Here is a 19,798-nt window from a genome sequence, read left to right on the forward strand (position 1 = left end):
GCTGGGAGATTACAGAAAGCCTCCATTACAAAAAAAAATTTCTATATACCATGTTTTATATGCTTAAAATGTTTGAGTGCTCTATGGACCAGGTAAATTTTGTACAAATTCTGTTAGCTACATACAACACCACCTACCAATAAACTCATCTTTTTGTTACCAAAGATCTAGAAATCATGAGTTTTGATGGTTTATAATATATTACATTGTTTTATCTCTCTTTTTTTTTTCTCATTTCCTTTTCCCATGCTGGTGATCAAACAGTATACAAACACTTGTACATTCTATAAAGTAATCTACCACTGAGCTATATCCCCGGTCCTAAGTTTTCTGAGACAGGGTCTTTATGTAGCTCAGGCCTGCCTGAACTTGTGATCCTTTGAATTCCACTGCACTGGCTTTTTTGTTTGTTTGTTTGTTTTGAGAAAGGGTTTCTTTGGGTAGCCTTGGCTGTCCCAAAACTCACTCTGTAGACCAGCCTGGTCTTGAACTCACAGAGATCCACCTGCCCCTGCCTCCCTGAGTGCTAGGATTAAAGGTGTGCACTACTACCACCTAGCTTTTTTTTTTTTTTTAATAAAAGAAATGTTCTCTTATTTTAGAATCATGAATCAGTATATAAAATTATGATGACATTCTTAACTTATCCAAGTGAGGGACAAAAGGTAAGTTATAATAATTTAATAGGCAGTTTCCTTATATGAAATCTAACAAGGAAAGTAAGGAAAGCATTTCAAAAGTTCATCTGTGGTACTTACAAACTCAATTATCATTTAAAGTTTTCCCAATTTTCTGCTTTATTGTTTTCAAAGGAGGATGACATGTACGCAAATATGATATGTCTGTTGCGTAATTTTTGCATTGGGCTGTATTTAAGCATTATCACAAGTCTAAATCGAGTAACTGAGTATCAATAGGCTTTGTCTCTAGATGACTATGAAGTAGAGATGGCAGGATTTTTTTTTTTTTTAAAGACCACAATGATTCCACTTTTCTGCTTTTAGAGTCTCTCCAAGTCACAGGAAAATTATACTCCATCACGGTTACATTAAACTCATTTCTATACATAAAAAATGTAAACATTAGAAGTACTTCACACTGTGGAATGCAAGAAGAGAGCATCAGGCACTCATCATGGGTTCATAGGGGGGGATATTGCTGGACAAAGAACATCAGGAAGAAAGTTTATGAGGTACAATGCTAAGTGACCACTGACTGTTGTAACATATATCAAAAAGGTAAGTATTACCCAATACAATGACTCAGAAAGCCATAACTTGGTTGTTTGGCAGCCAACTACTTAAAAAACAAAACAAACAACAAACAAACAGACAAACAAATAACCCTAAAGTTCCTCAGAATTTTTCAAAGTTTTCTTTTGGGGAAGGGAGTGAGAATAAAAAGCAAGACGTCTGCAAAGAAATTTGACTGTTACACAGGTATGACACCTTAATTTGTACTTCTTCACTAAAACCAAAGTCAAGTCATTTTACCTATGTCAAATGTGCCACTGTGATATTTTTGGCTACACATATCCACAATTCATTTAAAAAAATTATATATTGCTTCAAGGAATAAAGGACTTCGACATTTTCTAAATTGTAAAAAGAAACAGCTATAGGAAAATATAAAGACTTAGATTCAGGATTCTTTGGTTCTATTACTGTCAGTTTGCACAGCTAACAGAGGCTAGTCCCCTGTGTACTGCCCACCTGTGAATCTGCAGGGGGATGCCTTCCTCTGGAGTCCTTATGACAAGTGACAGTTAATAACAAAAGCTGCATGAGCAAACAGAGAAGCCTGGGGTCTAATAAATGGAATAACCAAGAACAAATACAGAATAGGAAGTAAAGCCTCTGTTTGTCCATTTTAACATACTGATGTTGAAAATCAATGTTCAGTATGATTTTAAGATTTGGAAAGCAATGCCTAAGTTTTTAAACACAAACACTCTTTGGCTCACCTGTAAATAACAGACTATTCTAGTTGGTTTAACTATAAAGAAACTATTCATTTGTTTTTATTGCTACCTTACTTCAATGTCTCACTTATTTAGTTTGTTTCAGTGGACTGGAAACGCACCATATCCCCCTGCTTGGATGGGTGTTTTCGGAGAAGCACAAGCATACAGACTAAAATCTTCTGTTTGGAAACCAGCCCGATTCAAGGACGGTTCTGATGCACTGCGGTGAATTTTTGGCAATGAGCGGGCCAGCAGCTCAATAGAGGCGAGAATCTGTAAGAAAGGAGGAAGGGGTAGGGGAGGGGAACAACACAGAAAACAAGAAAAAGCAGAACATAGAATAAAAATCTTAAAAATAAAAATTTAAGAGCTCATCATACTTATGAGATTTTTACCTGAGATTTTATACTGTTTTCATTATAATTAATGAACAAAGAGAAACCAGTACTTTCCCATCAGCATAAAAGTCAAAAAAAGCTAGCACAGTAACACAGGTTTTAATATACACACATGAATGAGTAAAGCCACTTACAGTTAGTGTTTGCTTGTATTTTAGGTCATGTGCCAGCCTTGAAATGAATGGTAGGTAAAAATTTAAAACTAATTACAAACCTGAAACTCTGGCTCTAGGAGATCCAATGCCTTCTATCCTTCCTGGGTACTCTCACACACATGCATATACACACATCCAAGTACAAACACACTATTTTTTTAAAGAAGATCCAAACTAGGTATGGTGGTATACACCTTTAATCCCATCATTTCTTGAGGCAGAGGCAGGTAGATATCTATGAATTTTAAGCCATCACAGGCTACATACTGAGTCCCAGGTCAGTTGACGTAAGAACCTATTATAGTATATAGTTATAAGTAAAAAAAAAAAAAAATATTACAAAAACAATAGAATGAATAGCACATAATATATAGTAAAATAATATATAAATATATAATATGAAATCTTAAAAATTTAAAAATCTAGCATAAACAAAAATCTTAGAATCTGTTTATTTTACCATCAAAAATAATGCCAGGTTGGGGGCTGGAGAGATGGCTCATTGGTTAAGAGCACTGGCTACTCTTCCAGAGGATCCTGGTTCAATTCTCAGCACCCATATGGCAGCTCACAACTGTCTCTAACTCCTGATCCAGGTGATCTGACACCCTCACACAGACATACATTCAGGCAAAACTGGCAATGCACATAAAATAAAAATAAATAAATAATTAAAAAATAACCCCAGGTCAAAAGTATAAGTTGAATTTTTATAAATAAACTGTAAGAGGCAACATAGTATATGATACTTAAGCACAATGAGTATAAAACAGAGAATCTAAGTATGTTAATTTTATAAAAACAATTAGAAAAAATGAAATCAAAACTACTCTTCTTGTTCACTTTTTTCATTATTTACAGACTCAAATGTTATTTTCACTAACTCACTCACTTTGTAGACCAGGCTGGCCTGGAACCCACAGAGATTCACCCTCCTCTGCCTCCAGAGTGCTGAGATTACAGGTGTGCACCACTGTGCCTGGCTTTAACTATTTTAAAATATGTGAAAGGTCCAAATGTTTGAGAACTAGGGCTGAAGAGATGCTCAGCGCCCAGAACCTACAATGGCTCCAGCTGCTACAGCTCCAGGGGATCTGACTTTCTTCTAGGCTCAGTGAGCACTAGGCATACAAGTGGTGCACATATACATGCAAGTAAAACACCCATACACAACACAACATAACATAACATATTTTTAAAAGTGTGAGAACTGCTGGACAAATGCAAAGTCCTAACGAAGTCATTGCCCTGCTTGCTCATCTGGTCTGTAGAATCCAAACTGGACCTCACCAGTCCCCGCATCATGCTAGAAAGCTGCTGATGAAGGTTGGTTGGTACTTTGGGGTATCATGAATATTTTCTTACTTGGGGAAAGAGTGGTCTCTCATCTCTTTTCTTTTTGAGGCACTCTGCCATTAGTCTCTTCATGGCTTTTGGACAGTTACTCCGTACCTTACTGAGATCTGGAGATAGGTATCCTCGTCCCACCATAAAAATTATCTAAAGAAAAATAGGCAAATCATATACTGTTATTAATACACTCAATATATAAGCAATGAAATTTTAACAAACTATACCTATGGCAATTGTACTTTCTGATATGTACTCTAAACTTTGATAAGCTAAAATAAAAAACAATGCTAGTATCTGGCCTCCTAATCAATCACAGACTATTGGAACCCATTCTAACAAGATGCAAGCTTGGTTTGTGACCCCGCACCTGTGGCAAAGCCCTTCTAATTAATTAATACCTCTTGTGTCATTCCTTATCTGGTGGTGTTTTCACTGTAAAGGTAAGTGTTCAAAGACATGCAGATGAGATAGCACTTTTTTTTTTTTAACAAAAGATTACTGAACATGCCAGGCATAGTGGGGCACACCTTTAATCCAAGCACTTGGGAGGCAGAGGCAGGTGGATCTATGTGAGTTCAAGTCCAGCCTGATCTACAAAGTGAGTTCAGGACAGCCAGGGCTTTTGTTACACAGAGAAACCCTGACTCAAAAAACAGGAAAAAAAAATTACTGAATACTATTTGTTGTCGGGCAACATGGTTTGTAAGTGTGGCAGGGAACAAAGCAGGTGAGCAGATCATGCAGTCACTTGGTAGCTGTGGTTAAATGCTTGTGTTACAGAGAGCCTCTCGGGTCATTAAGCTACACCAGCGGCAGCAGGAGAGCGTCCTCCAGAAGAAAGGCGGTCAGGACAGTTGAAGCTAACAATCTCAGGCTTGTCTTCACTATAGACTTAAGAGTTTTCTAATTTCTTTTAACTTTTAAATTTTTGGCTCTTTTGAGGGTGGGCAGAACTAGGTTAAAAGTATTGTGTGTCAGGGAAGAGGGCCAAGAGAGAGGAGCGGCGGATTTAGAGGCGAGCATGAGGAAAGCAGGTGAACTCCCTTCTATACGTACGGTCATATCTGGGGCTGGGCCCATGTTTAATCCCAGCACTCCGGAAGCAGAGGCAGCAGGGTCTCTGTGAGTTTGACACACAGAGTTCTAGAACAAGGCTACTCAGAGAAATTCTGTCTCCAAGGCCAAAAATAACTGGTCATATCTGATAGCTATATCATATTTGATGCCAAAATGACTCCCATTTATTAACCTGTAGTAAAGCTTTAATTCCAATGTAGTCTTTGTGATACAAGTTAAAGAAAAAGAATCTGGAAGTATTCTGAGCAACAGGTGATAAGTAATAACTAAGAACATGGAAAACAGAGGAGGTTTTCACAATTGAAAACAGCCTGGATTACCATCCATACAGGACAGCAGTTCAGATATGCTCACATTCCTAGAAAAGGTATGAAAGGTATACAAAGCCTGAAAAACTTAGGACTCTTGGGGACTATACACATTATCTACTTTGGTATTAGAAAGAATTCTCTAAGGTGTAGGAACTGATCCCATGTTTCAGATTAGGAACCCAGTGCTCAAAAAGCAAACACCAAAGGACTTGCCCAAAATAATATAGCTACAAGTGGCAACAAAGAACTGGGAGAAGACAATGCAAATACAAATCTACTTCTAACACTTTTATGGCCACAACCCCTTGTTCTGCTTGTAATGCCTTCCTGTGCTCTCTCCAGCTATCTGAAATACGCATAAGCCAAGGTCTAACTGACCTCTAACTTGCTCATCATATCTTTCTTTTTTCTAGACTGCAACATCTAGAAATAATAATGTCCTCTTCACCAATACCTGTAATGATTATTTACTACGTTATCTGATTATGAAAATTTGTAAATGTCTTTTTTTTTTTTTTTTTGCTAGTCAGGAACTTAAAAAATAATCTATTTTTTATTCATCACAGTTTATTCACTTTGTATCACAGCTGTAGCCCCTTTCCTTGTTCCCTCCCAATCTCACCCTCCCTCCTGCATCTCCTCCCATGCCCCTCCCCAAGTCCACTGACAGGGGATGTCTTCCTCCCCTTCCCTTTGACCCCTAGCCTGGGGTCAGTACTGGCTGCATTGTCTTCCTCTGTGGCCTGGTAAGTCTGCTCCCCACCCCAGGGGGAGGTGATCAAAGAGCCAGCCACTGACTTATGTCAGACACAGCCCCTGTTCCCCTTACTAGGATGCCCACTTGGACACTGAACTGCCATGGGCTACATCTGTGCAGGGATTCTAGGTTATCTCCATGTCCTTGGTTGGACTATCAATCTCAGAAAAGACCCCTGAGCCTAGATTTTTTGGTTCTGTTAATCTCCTTGTGGAGCTCCTGTCCCCTCCAGGTCTTTCTATCTCTCCCTTCTTTCATAAGATTTCCTGCACTCTGCCTAAAGTTTGGCTATGAGTCTCAGGATCTGCTTCAATACCCAGGTGGGTAGAGTCTTTCAGAAGCCCTCGGTGGTAGGCTCTTGTCCTATCCTGTCTCTGTTTTCTCCCTTTTCTGATGTCCATCTCGTTTGCCTTTTTGAGTGAGGATTGATCATCCTACCCAGGGTCCTCCTCCTTGCTTAGCTTCTTCAGGTGTACAGATTTTAGTATGTTTATCCAATATCTACATTCTCTAATGAAACTTGTGGTTGTGGTCCTTGCAAAACAGGTTCTGTCTACCACATATGCACTGTTTCTTAAAAAAAAAAAAAAAAAAAAAATCTATGGGCTGCAGAAACGGCTCAGTAGTTATTCTTTTTTTTTTTTTTTTTTTTTTTTTTTTTTTTTTTTTTTTTTTTTTTTAAAGATTTACTTATTTATTATATATAGTGTTCTGCCTGCATGTATGCCTGCAGGCCAGCAGAAGCCACCAGGCCTCAGTATAGATGGTTGTAAGCCATGATGTGGTTGTTGGGAATTGAACTTAGAATCTTTGGGAGAGCAGCAAGTGCTCTTAACCTCTGAGCCATCTCTGCAGCTCTCAGGAGTTATTCTTAACTAATGCCACTTGCCACTCTTGCAGAGGTCATAAGTGCAGACTCCAGCACTCATATCCGGTGGCTCACAAACACCTATTACTCTGGTTCCAAAGAACTCAATGCCCTCTTCTGGCCTCTGTAGGAACTTGCATGCATGTGCACACAGTAATACAATAAATCTTAAAACTCATTTGCCAGAGAACCACTTATGTGTATGTGTCAAAATTTTTCCCTGTTGCACCTAACCTCTGTTTTATAAAAGGCCTTCACATTTTACCAATATGGACTCTAGTACACATTATCCCAGGCTTCAAAAATTATGGGACATCAAGAAGATATTCCCAAATATGTCTAAGTAGGCTCTAATAAACTAACAAACTCCTTTCCATGTTTCTCGGTTTTCAATTTTTTGCTTTCAACAAAGTTAACTGAATTTTCAGCTTATCATTAAAGTGCTTTTTAATGACAAATCACAATATAATTCTGGTATACCATAGGAATGAGTTCCATAATGGATTGACACAGAATGCTGTAAAGGAACACCCCTACCTAGGAAGGGCTGGCCTTTTCCTTTGGCTCCTGAGAGACCATCACTAACCCTCACTTAGGATGTTCTGTGGGTTATCTGGGATCAGCACTGGCTACCAACAATATGTTATATAGAGTAGTTTGGGGCTATGTAGCATCAATCCTGCTTCTTGAGAAGCTGGAGACTAAGATCAGCCATAAATAGGCAACCATGTCTATGTGACTAATTCTTAACCAAAAGGTTCAGAGACCTTTCCTAGCTGACAGTACTCCATGCTCTTGTTGCATATTACTGCTAGGAGAATTTAGCATTGTGCACAACTAGCTCTGGTCTACAGAGCTAGTTCCAGGATAGACAAAGCTATACAGAGATAGCCTGTCTGGAAAAAACAAACAAACAAACAAACAAAAAACAAACCAAACAAAACCAATCAAACAAACAAAAAACCCAACCCGTAAATAAATAAAAATAACTCATCAGAGTTTGAAGTCATAAGATTTTGGAACTCAAAATTTAAACTTGCATTTCTGTTTTTTTTCTTGCAGATACATAATGCATAAAAAGAAGCCTTAAGAGCACAAAAGTATACTAAATTAGGACAGAATCTAATGTGAAGGGTTAGAGAATACTACAAATTGCTTGAACAGAAAAAAATGAAACCATGTCAACGTAGAGCTTTTATATCTTTAAACGTGACAATTTTTAGATTTTACTGGATACAATTCCAACAGTATTTTAAAATCTTAACCAAATTATACTGAAATTGAGATTCTTTACAATTACTTAACATGTAAGAAAACATTTTAGATGCCAACTTAAAAATGTGCAGAGGTACACATTTTAAAAAAATCTTTCAGGCCGTAGTGGTGGCACATGTCTGTAATCCTAGCACTGAGGAAGACAGAGGCAGGTGAATCTATGTGAGGTTCGAGCTCAACTTGGTCTACAAAGCAAGTCTAGGATAGCTGAGGGTACACAGAGAAACCCTGTCTCGAAAAACAACAACAACAAACAAAACAAAACAAAATTCTTTCAGAAGGGCTGTGAGGGAAAAACTGAAGCTAATTCACATTCATATATGCCCCACAAAATTTAGCCGGTTCAAAGCATAAAGCAGGTGTCAGTTAGCTCCTGAGTGGGAAGCTGAATGATGCAAAACAGCAAGAAAGAGAAAGGGAAATTCCTGAATACAGTTTGTGGACAGAAGAGTAACAGGGCACAAAGTGACAAAATCAATACCTTCGCTTCAGATTTTGAGACTGTTTCAGTTCATACTCAGCACTCTCGGCATCTCCTTCTCTTTGGTCCTGCCTCAGTACTACCAGAGAACATGCATAATACTTATTTTCATCATCACCTGTACTGCCTCTGCTCTATTTCTGAATCCTTTTATATTTCACAGAGCTTTGCATATGGTAAATATTAGTAACATTTTTGTTAAAATAATTTGAGTAGACAACGGGTGTGGTGGAGCACACAGGTAACCCCAGCACTCTAGAAGTGGAAGGAGGAGGACTAGAAGTGTAAGGCCAGTCTAGGCTCATGTTACATGAGATGCCATTCAAAAAAAGGGGGGGGGGGGCTTGTTATATCCTGTTTCTAGAGATTTTGTTCGTAGAACCAGCCATCATGCCATTAGAGACCTAGCAGCCAGAGAAATCTCACAGAAAAGCTCATGTATAGTGTCAATGTATAGTGTTGGCTGACCTAAGACTCACTATATAGACCAATCTGCCCTCAAACACACAGAGATCTATCTGCTTCTGCCTCCCTAGTGATAGAATTGAAGACCTTGCCTTACTTTATTTATTTATTTATTTATTTATTTTACAATTTATGTGTCTGTGTGTATATAATGCCATGTGAGCGAGGGCTTCAGATGCCCTGGAACTAGTTACAAGCAGCTGTAAATGATCCAGTGTGGGAGCTGGGAACAGAACTCAGGTCCTCTGGAAAAGCATCAAATGTTCTTAACTGCTAAGCCATTTCTCCAGCACTGTAACTTGTTTTAAGCCAGTATATTCTGGGTGATTTGTTATGCATTAGTAATATCCCTATAGTGTGAGAATTTCTGCTTCAAGAAAAAAAAAATAAAAGCCTTGAGAATATACACAGTCTTATGCATCTAGCTTAAATGAGTATAGAATTAATCTTAACTTGGTAGACAAACTTCAGTGGGAGAGAAAGAAACAATGGACTGATAAACGAACAAACAAACAAACAAATGGGGCTGGAGAGATACTAATGGGTTAAGAGCACTTACTGTTCTTATAGAGTACCTGGTTATGGTTCCCAGTACCCATGGTGGCTCACAACCATTCATAACTCCAGTTCTAGAGTATGTGATGCCTTCTTCTTACCTTCTTGGATATCAGGCACGCACATGGTACATATATATATATATGCATTCAAAATACTCATTTACAAAATAAAATAAAATAAACTTTTGGGTTCTCTATGTATCCCTGGTTGTCCTGGAACTTGCTCTGTACACCAGGCTGGCCTTGAACTCACAGAGATCTGCCTGCCTCTGCCTCCCGAGTGCTGGGATTAAAGGAATACACCACCACTGCCTGGTTTAAAAAAAAAAAAAAATCTTTTGAAACAAACAAACAAACAAAAAAAATAAGTAATTTTTCTCAGACTTTCAGTACTAATGAAAACAAATGAAAAACACACACACCAAAACCCCCCCAACCCCAACATTCTACAAAGTAACAGAGGTGGTTATCTCTTAGAGAGTCAAGAGCACTATTTCGAGATGCAATCCGATTTCTACTTTTGAGTCTACATCTTTATGTGGGCATATGCGCACATGCGTGCTGCTGTGTGTGCATGTGGAAGCCAGCCCCTGATGTTAGGTGTCTCCCTCAGCTGATCTTCACCCTATTTTTTGAGATAGGGTTTTTCATTGAACCCGAAGCTCATGATTTTGCTAGCCTAGCTGGCCAACAAACTGCAGGGATCTTTCTGTCTCTGTCTCCCAGAGCTAGGATTACTTTTGCGTGAATGCTGGGGATCTGGACTCAGTCTCGTGTGCTTACTGACTGAGCTATTTTCCTAGCCCCTGTGACTTTTAGAACTGCAAGTTTTTTAGTCCAATCCCCTATTTTCATAATTGATTAAAAAAAAAAAAAAACCCTTGGAGTAAGATGACCAGTTGATACAAGTACTGAGGCCAAGGCCTGTCACGGCATCAATATTCCCCTACTGGACCCCACTTTGAGTTTGCATGCAAAACATGCAGCCCAAACTATGGAAGTTTGATATTACAAATGAATGGTATCTACACTGCACAGTAAAAAAAAAAAAAAAACAGTTATCCTAACTTCCCATGTATAAGAAGAAAATTAATGGATTCCCCAACAGAAGTCTAATCTGAGAGCATGGAAGATGAAGGTATAGGAAAAGTAAAACAGAACTCAAAGAGATGGATGGTGCTACCTCACTAAGGATGACCAGTTATCTTTTCAAAACAGGGTATTCCTGCAGAAAGTTAGGGCAAGCAAGTAGAATGAATGAAGGATCTATGATTTTTTTTTTTTTTTATTCTTGTTTACTTGGCTAGATTGGCAAATTCTAGGAACTTCAACTATACTGCCAAGAAAACTTAAGTTTCAAAGCCTTGTCCTTCTGTGGATCACTCAGTTCTCTTGGAGAGAACAAGTTTCTATCTGTCAAATGTCAAGAAGTAGCTGAGTACAGAAATCTGGGAAGCCTCAGCTCTCACACCCTAAACAAAACTAACTCACGATGAACCACGACCTTAATAAAAAACCTTAAACCTTGGACTGGCAAGACTTCTCAGTGGATAAAGGCACCTGTCACCAAGTCTGATGACCTGAACTTGATCCTGGGGACTCACATGGTGGGAGAAGAATGGAACCCTGAAAACTGTTCTCTGAGCTTTTCCATGTATGTTATGTAACATCCAACCACAACAATTAAAAAAAAAATGTAAAAACAAAAACAATTCTCTCTTCATCTACCTATCTCTTAAGATCCTTGTTGGGTAAAGGTCACACAGAGACTCAGTATTCTTATTTGTGGAGGTGAAAATCTCCTTCTAAGCATTCTCTTGATGTCATAGTGTTCTGCTTTACTATGGGCCCAGAATCAATGACACGATGAACAGCAGACTGAGCCTGTGGGCCTTTACCAAATTATTACATAAAGCACGGGCTAACTTGGATCTCTAGAATCTACATAAAGGTGGAAGGGGAGAACCAATCCACAAAATTGTCCTCTGATCCCCACATGTAGAATTTACACGTTATACATATACACAATAATAAAATAATAACAAAACAAAAACATACCAAAAATAAAAAAAAATTCCTGTCAACAAAGGAACACACTTATACATAAAGCCTATCATTTTATTTGGTTGGGCGTCATGATGAAATGTGTAAGTATTCCACATTTGCTTGCTTTTACAACCTGGAATGATAATTCTAATCTTTGGTGTACTGGCTGGTTTTGTGTGTCAATTTGACACAAGCTAGAGACATCAGAGAGGAAGGAGCCTCAGTTGAGGAAATGCTACCATCAGCCCATTGTGGGCAGTGTCATCCCTGGACAGGTGGTCCTGGGTTCAATAAGAAAGCAGGCTGAACAAGCCATAGGAAGCAAGCGAATAAGCAACACTCCCCCATGGCTTCTGTGTCAGCTCCTGACTCCAGGTTTCTGCCTTGTTTCATTTAGTTCCTGTCCCGACTTCCTTTGGTGATGAACAACAATGTGGAAGTGTAAGCTGAATAAAGCCTGTCTTCTCCAACTTGCTTTTTGGTCATGGTATTTTGTTGTTGCAACAGAAACCCTAAGACATTTGGTATGCATCAGAATTATTCCAGAAGCATAAAAAAAGTACCAGCGCTTGGAGTCTACCCCTACTGAATCACAATCTGCTCTAGAATCTCCATTAAAATTATTATTTTAAATTAAATGCATGAATGTGCATCTCTGTGTGGGTATGAGCATTTATGTGCAGTTGCCCATGAAGTCAAGAAGAGGGTATCATATCCCCTTAATAAGAGAAGATGAGCCTAGTCCTACTGCATCTTGATATGCAAGGGGTTGATATGCTTGGGTTGATACATATGAGAGGCCTTCATGAAGGGAATAGGGAGAGGGAGAGGGGAGGAGTAGAAGCTATGGGGAGAGGGGAAGTGAGGGAGTAGAAGCTGCCACAGGATGTAAGTAAGTAAGTAAGTAAGTAAGTAAGTAAGTAAGTAAGTAAGTAAGTAAGTAAGTAAGTAAGCAAATAAATAAATAAATAAATAAAATCTGTAAAAAAATGTTGAGGCATCCAAGGTAATTTCAGTAAGGACAAGTCATCCACTTGTTGGGCTGGTGAACTGGAACTGGTAGCACAAGCTGTGATCCCCAATGTTCTAGAGATCAGGGCAGAAGGGTCAAGACCTCAAGTCCTGCCTGGGTGACAGCATACCACTCTGTGAAAAGGGGAAGAGAGCCAGGCAGTGGTGGCACATGCCTTTAATCCAAGTATTCAGGAAGCAGGGACAGGTAAATCTCTGTGAGCTCAAGGCCAGCCTTATTTACAGAGCAAGTTCCAAGACAGCCATAGCTACACAGGGGAAACCATGTCTCAAGAAACAAAAGCAAAACAAAAATGAAGAGAGTGGGAGAAGGGAAGGAAATAAAGAAAAGCCTATGGGAATTTATTGTGAAAACATGGATGAGCAAAGCTTTGTGGGGTGATATTGTTATGTTCTAGAAAGGAGGAACAGAGAATAAGAACTTAGGCAAGGAAGAAGTAAAATTTTACCCTTCTGGTAGAATTTTCAAATCTACATGATGTAACATCCATTTCATACTCCCCTCCACTTTTGTTGTGGGGGCATGTGTGTGTGCGTGGGTGTACTGGCTTGAAGAATGCCGAAGCCAGAAATGCATATCAGTCTTCCTCAATCACTCCTCCACCTCATTAAAAACAACAACAACAACAACAACAACAACAACAAATATATGAGTGTTCTATCTGCATGTACACCTGCATGCCAGAAGAGGGCATCAGATCCAGTACAGATTGCTGAGAGCCACCATATTGGAAACTGAACTTAGGACTTTGGGAAGAGCAGACAGTGCTCTTAATGGCTGAGCCATCTCTCCAGCCTGTTTTTTTTTTGTTGTTGTTGTTTTGTTTTTTTAAATAAATGGTGATAGCGTGAACATGGAACTTATGTTTCCACTAGACTAGCTGGAAACTGAACTTTCAGGTCCATTTGCCTCCTCCCTCCAACACTGTGGTTACCCGCCTAGCCACAGCTAGCTTTTTGTGTATACTGGGGATCTGAACACAGGTTCTGGTGCTTATTCAGCAAACACTTCCAATGAACCATCTCCCAATCCCTCATGCTTTGTCTTGCTGTTTTAAACACATTTTAATAATTCTGGAAAAATTTGATATAAATATGTTCACAGCTTAGCCCATATTCTGACAGTCCAATCTGTGACAGAATCAAAGGGTACAAAAGTATACCTGTGACCACAGCAAAGTTTATTCTTTCTTTTTTTAAAAGACAGGGCTGGCCTGGAATGTTCTACCAGCCTGACCACAAACTGACAAAGAGATCTGTCTGCCTCTGCCACCTGAGTGCTGGGATTAAAGGCATATACCCTCATAACAAACTTCAGAGTTCATTCTTTTAGCTGGGCTATCGCTAAGAAACAGGAATTATTTGCATTGTTATACTTCTAACTTCTGGTCAAAAAACTGGGAATTTCACTCTGTTGTAACATTTATGACCAACATTTCAACCAAAAGCCTTAAAACTGTCAAAAGCACACAAACATTTTCTGAAGTTAATCACAAAGATCAAGAGCTCTATCATTTGTATTTACCTCCATCTCCTTACTTCCCTGCTTTGTAGACCTGGAGCATTAAAAGAGAAACACTCAAATGACTCTTAAAGATGATGGATATTTACCTGATCCCTGTTGTTGATGTTTGAATAAGGTAGCTGGCCAGTCATCAGTTCATATAGAACAATCCCGAATGCATACACATCTGACTGAAAGCTATAAGGGTTTTTGTCTTGCATTCTGATTACTTCTGGTGCCTGTTAGAATATAAGAAGGAAAAATTCTAGTTTATCATTAATTTCAGCTGAATAAAGACTGAAACACAAAGTACGATATTTCCCAGAGTAGCACCTTATTTGAAGAAAGTATCTAGCAGCTGGGCACATTGTCCCATGTTTGTAATCCCAGCACTCTGGAAGGCAGAGGCAGGCAGATCTCTAGGAGTTAAGAGGCTAGCCTGGTCTACAAAGTAAGTACAGGATAGCCAAGGCTACACAGAGAAATCCTATCTCAAAAAACCAAAACCAAACCAAACAAACAAAAAATAAATCATCAACTATAATATGCCTACTAATGGTCAAAAAAATAAAACCAACTAAGATAAAGGGGAAAAATCCTGCTGAATAAATTCTGAATGAGTTGATTTGAGCTGGGATTCTATGATGCATTACTAAGATTTTATAATTTTATCAGCAACCCTGTTTCTGAACAAACATCATCATTGCCATGTGACCATTTCAAGACTATCCTATCAGAATTAGTCTCTACTTTCTACTCTAAATTGGCAAAGAAATACTAGATTTGCACTTATAAAAAGGCTTAGAAGTAGGTACAAGAAATTAACTTTTGTGACTAGTATAAATGATTTTCCTCAACTCAGGGCATATTAGAAAATAATGGTAGAATTTAGAGGCTGATAAATTCAAACATCCTTCTAAGTTATATCATAAATATATGGTATTAAAAATGTTTTATTAAGCCAGGTGTGGTGGTGCATGCCTATAATCTCAGCACTTAGGGGGCAGAGGCAAGTAGATCTCTCTGAGTTCAAGGCTAGCTTGGACTACAAAGCGAATTCAGGACAGCCAAGGCTACATAGAGAACCCTGTCTCAAGCCCCCCCCCCCAAAAAAAAAAAAAAGCTTTATTTACAAAAGAAACATAACAGGTCGACTTGTTAGAAAATCATATAAAGAAAATTTTAGTTGCTGTTTCTAAGGCAAACAAAGACCAAATCTTATTTATCAAATTTTAACATAATTTAGTCACAGTACTGTACAACTCAGTGTCGTATTTATATGAAATACAATTAATGACTGGGGAAGAATTAGGGTTTTTCCCTTCACTTTGCATCTCTTATCTGTTTTGTGAAAGGAACTGAATAAGTGGCAAAGGGTGTTAATAAAATGCTGCAGAACAGCAGGCTCCTGGCCTTCACACGGTGAGTATCTACTGCAGAAACAGTGCTATTGCAGCTGCCAGTCAGAACTGCCTATGGAGCCTGCTCAGTGCTGACTGCATCTATGATACAGAACATAGTCATAAGTGGGATCACACATCCCCGAGCTTTAGAGTTCCACACATGACTCTGCTGTCCTCCCAAAGTTAAGGAATACCGTTGGAAGATCTATGGAAAAACCTGGAAAGTCAAGGGATAACAGTGGAGAAGAATGTTTTCTCCACTTGTTTTTGTCATATGTTTTGTTGACAGCTGCTACTTTAGTAATATGATATAAAATAAACCACATACAAGGGTGATGAAATGAAAAAACAATTTTGGGGTCGTGGGGGAATAGAGTTTAGTTCAGCTGAAGAACTGTCTTTTAAGTTTTAGTGTGCTTTCACTGCTAGTAGATGGCTAGATGAAAAGTCAGATGTCATCTACTAAAATGTGTGACAGATCTTCAATCTGTTAATTTATAAAATTTTTCAGACACATTTCTTTCTTCTAAGATATAAATAAAAGTAGAATAGACCACTGTAAATAATTCAGAGGACCACATGGCCTGGTGTATGACCAAATTATTATTTCAGGTTGTCGATCTCTCACACCCTCAAAAAATTATTTATTTATTGAGACAGGAACTATGTAGCTCTGGCTGTCCTAGAACTCACAGATGTTCACCTGCCTCTGCCTCTGGGATTAAAGGCATGTGCTACCACAAATGGTCTATTTACTTTAATTTTTATGTGTGTGGGTGTTTTGCCTGAGTATATGTCTGTGCCACTGTGGAGGCGAGAAGAAGGCATCAGATTTGCTCTAACTGGAGTTTACAGAAAGGGAGTTGTCATTTGGGTGCTGGGAATTAAACCCAAGTCCTCTGAAAGATAAACCAGAGCTCTTTACAGCTCCTCATATATATATATATATATATATATATATATATTTCCCCCCCCCCCATTTTTGGCTATTCTGGTTCTGTTAAAATTCAGCATGGTTGAATAGAAGATGAGCTCATTGATCCAGGGTATCAACAAAAAAAGTAATCATAAGGAAACAAACAAACAAAAAACCCCACCTTGTCTAATACTCTACTAATTACATAAACTAAAGCTTTGGAAAAAGAACAATCCTAGAGACTGGATCTAGACCAACTCTTGTACTATTGTTAAACATACTGTAGAAGCATGTGAATGATGTCTTCAAATTTGCTTTACAATTTCAGAACAAAAATTCCCCTCCCCCGTCTCCTTTGGGCACACTGCCACCTTTGTTAGAAATATGTGCCTTACAGGTGGCAGAAAGCCAGACCACAACCATCAATTACTCTCTTCTAATTGATTAGAAATTAACACATATCAAAGAGTTTTAAAAGAAACATAGCTGACTGTAATACAGAGTCTAGAGGTCTTCCCATCCTTGAGTCTGGCCTCACATTTCAGATGAAGAGGCTCCAGGAAGGCTCGGGAACGTTGATGTTAACATAGAGGACAGCTCTGCACAGCAGACTCTTCTTGCCCACTTTGCCACTTGCACTAACTTCATTCCTGATCCCAGAAAGCATACTAAATCTAACCGGAAGTTTATTTCGACAAACTTAGACCACTAGTTGGAAAGTCTGTTTCTTCGAGACTGCTACCAATATATTGTTCTGGTTATTTAGGCAAATATGGCTTTAAACGCCCTTCTAACTTTTCTGTTTTAGTAGGGTGAGATAACAGTGTTAGGGAAGATTAAACTACTTAAAGATTAAAACTTAAAGACTAAAATTGCATAAAGATTCTTAGAACACCTGTATTCAGCTTAGACTTGGTATTTCAAAAGTTCTTTAGAGCAAGATTGTTTCTATTCAAATATGAGTGAAGATCCTACAGAGTGTTTGATTATATGGACTACCTCTGTGAGTATTTAATATATTAAACCTCAACTGACTTAAATTATTTACTAATTCATTTAAATATTAGATATTAGCAGAAAGCACCTACTATTAATGAAACTTAACTATAGTTTAAAAAAAACAAAGAGTTTAGTGCCAAGAGTTCCAATTCTCTCTAGTACCTGCCTTACCAGTAGCTAGCAGGACTCTAGTATTTGCTTCTATATTCAATCAGCTGCTGTAAGGCACTTTGAAGTACAGGAGGCAAAAGAAAAGACCCTCTGAAAGGTTACATAGAACCACTGTGGGTTCACAGCAGGTTCCTAGAAACGACTCAACAGCGTGCTGCAGTAGCTGTGTTCTCATCTGTCAGAACCTCTTCTACAAAGCAGAAACAAGGAGAGAAAGGCTTGTGCAGACAGCACAGGTTGACTAAAACATCCTATCTTTTCCTTTGTCTTTCCTCTTCTAGTTACCCCATAATTATAAAGGTCTTCCTAGTGTTAAGTCTACTTACAATTTAGGCTTAAATAAAAGAGTGAAACAGCCTTTCTGTTAAGAATAGCATTCTCTCTCTCTTTCTCAAAGAAGAGGTCTCTTAATATATGCCTTAAGCTGCAAACCTTAAAAAAGAACAGGATACACAAACCATTTGAACATATTTGTTTTTAATCTTTGTTTTGTTTTTAGGCAGGATCTCATCCAACTCTGGCTGTCTTGAACTCACAGAGATCCACCTGCTTCTGCCTCCTGAGTGCTGGGATAAAAGGTGTGAACCACCAACATCGCAAACAAAGTGTTTTAAACAATTTTCAATTAACATCTAAACATTTTATAATGTATATGTATTTTGTTCAAATATACTGAAACTGGTTTTGCAGTATTTTTTAAAGACAAGAAAAAAAAGACTACATAAAAAATAAAATTGATTCTTTTGTTTGTTTGTTTGTTTTCTTTCAAGACAAGGTCTCATTATGTAGCTTTGGCTGTCCTAGAACTAAGCAGACCAGGCTGGCCTCAAACAAACATATCCACCTGCCTCTGCATTCCTAGTGCTGGAATTAAAGGCACATGCCATTAAGCCTGGCCTACAATACTATTAGTGGGAACTGAAAAAATACTGTAGTTAAGATCTTCAGTGACTTTCTAGTAACTAGTTAGTAGCTTAGGATTCAAGAATGTGATCAACTGAGAAATATTCTCAATTCTTACCATCCACAAAATAGATCCAGACAACTGTTCAAACTGATGGGACCCACTCCATCGAGATTTCACTGTGGCTAGACCAAAATCACCTATTTTTACCGTGAGGTCTTCATGAAGAAATATATCTGAGGTGCAGTAAGTAAAGGAAAAAAAAATAATAGAATTCATTTTCCTACTAGAAAAAGCATTCTGAAGATTTCCGTTAAAAGAGCTGGTTTCTATAATTTTGTAGTAATATTTTCTTTTCAAAATAGTGATTCATATTTCTTCTGAAAGTCAACAAACATGTTTTAAACAAGAATTAGTTCTAGTTAGCTTCTATGACCTGCCTTTAAGATTTCTCAGTACTGAACTATGTGAGCATAAGGTTAAGGTGCCTTCCTAAGCCTATGGGAGATCTGGGAACTTTCTAATTTACTTTGGCCCAGATATCCTGTAACACCATGCAGCCTTTCCTACAATACAGATGACATCAGAAAGGAGCTGTGTGCACTCAAGAGACAAAAGAAGAACTGTTTTCTTCATGCCACTGTTACATATTTTGACCCTTCAGATTCAAATTTCAGCTACTACTGAGCAAAATTAGATGAATGAAAGCAGTTGCCACAAAATATCCACTTTATAGGGCATAAAATGTAAGCAAGGAAAAGGTCCTACTATGATAAAGACTTTTAACAGACTTTCCTATAGTGTCCAGTCATTATGAAACTCGATCAGATTGTATCCTGCTCTATTATGCTCTCATGCAAATTGATTCATTTTTTTTATAGCATATTAAACTTAGCACAATACTGTTTTTACATAACATGAAGACAAAATGCAGAAGAAAAAGTCAGGGTGCTTTCAGACTTCGCAGACCAATTTCAGGAAGGATACTATTACTCTTGAGGTCTCTGTGGATGATTGACTTGGCGTGTAAGTAACTGAAAAACAAAACATTTTAACCTAAGTAAGACTTGAGTAGGACTCTGGCCTCAAAATTTACAGAACATGCTTGGGGAGTAAAGACTTATTTAGAATAATGATACAACTGAAATTGTTATATTGTAATA

At 38.2% G+C, this 19,798-nt stretch overlaps 1 protein-coding gene across 2 annotated transcripts in view; it reads right to left on the reverse strand.

Moving 5' to 3' along the window:
- Braf (B-Raf proto-oncogene, serine/threonine kinase) overlaps window positions 1-19,798 on the reverse strand; it is a 133,166-nt gene that overhangs the window by 8,443 nt on the left and 104,925 nt on the right. For both annotated transcript variants that reach the window (XM_055602028.1, XM_055602029.1), the window contains 5 exons: window positions 19,623-19,669; window positions 18,753-18,871; window positions 14,350-14,481; window positions 3,882-4,016; window positions 2,083-2,236 (listed from right to left, as the gene is read on the reverse strand). In XM_055602028.1, the coding sequence (XP_055458003.1) occupies window positions 2,083-2,236; window positions 3,882-4,016; window positions 14,350-14,481; window positions 18,753-18,871; window positions 19,623-19,669 (587 nt within the window). The remainder of the gene's footprint in view (window positions 1-2,082; window positions 2,237-3,881; window positions 4,017-14,349; window positions 14,482-18,752; window positions 18,872-19,622; window positions 19,670-19,798) is intronic.

The sequence above is a fragment of the Psammomys obesus genome, unplaced genomic scaffold, assembly GCF_907164565.1.
Source record: "Psammomys obesus unplaced genomic scaffold, mPsaObe1.curated_primary_1811, whole genome shotgun sequence".
Lineage (NCBI taxonomy): Eukaryota > Metazoa > Chordata > Mammalia > Rodentia > Muridae > Psammomys > Psammomys obesus.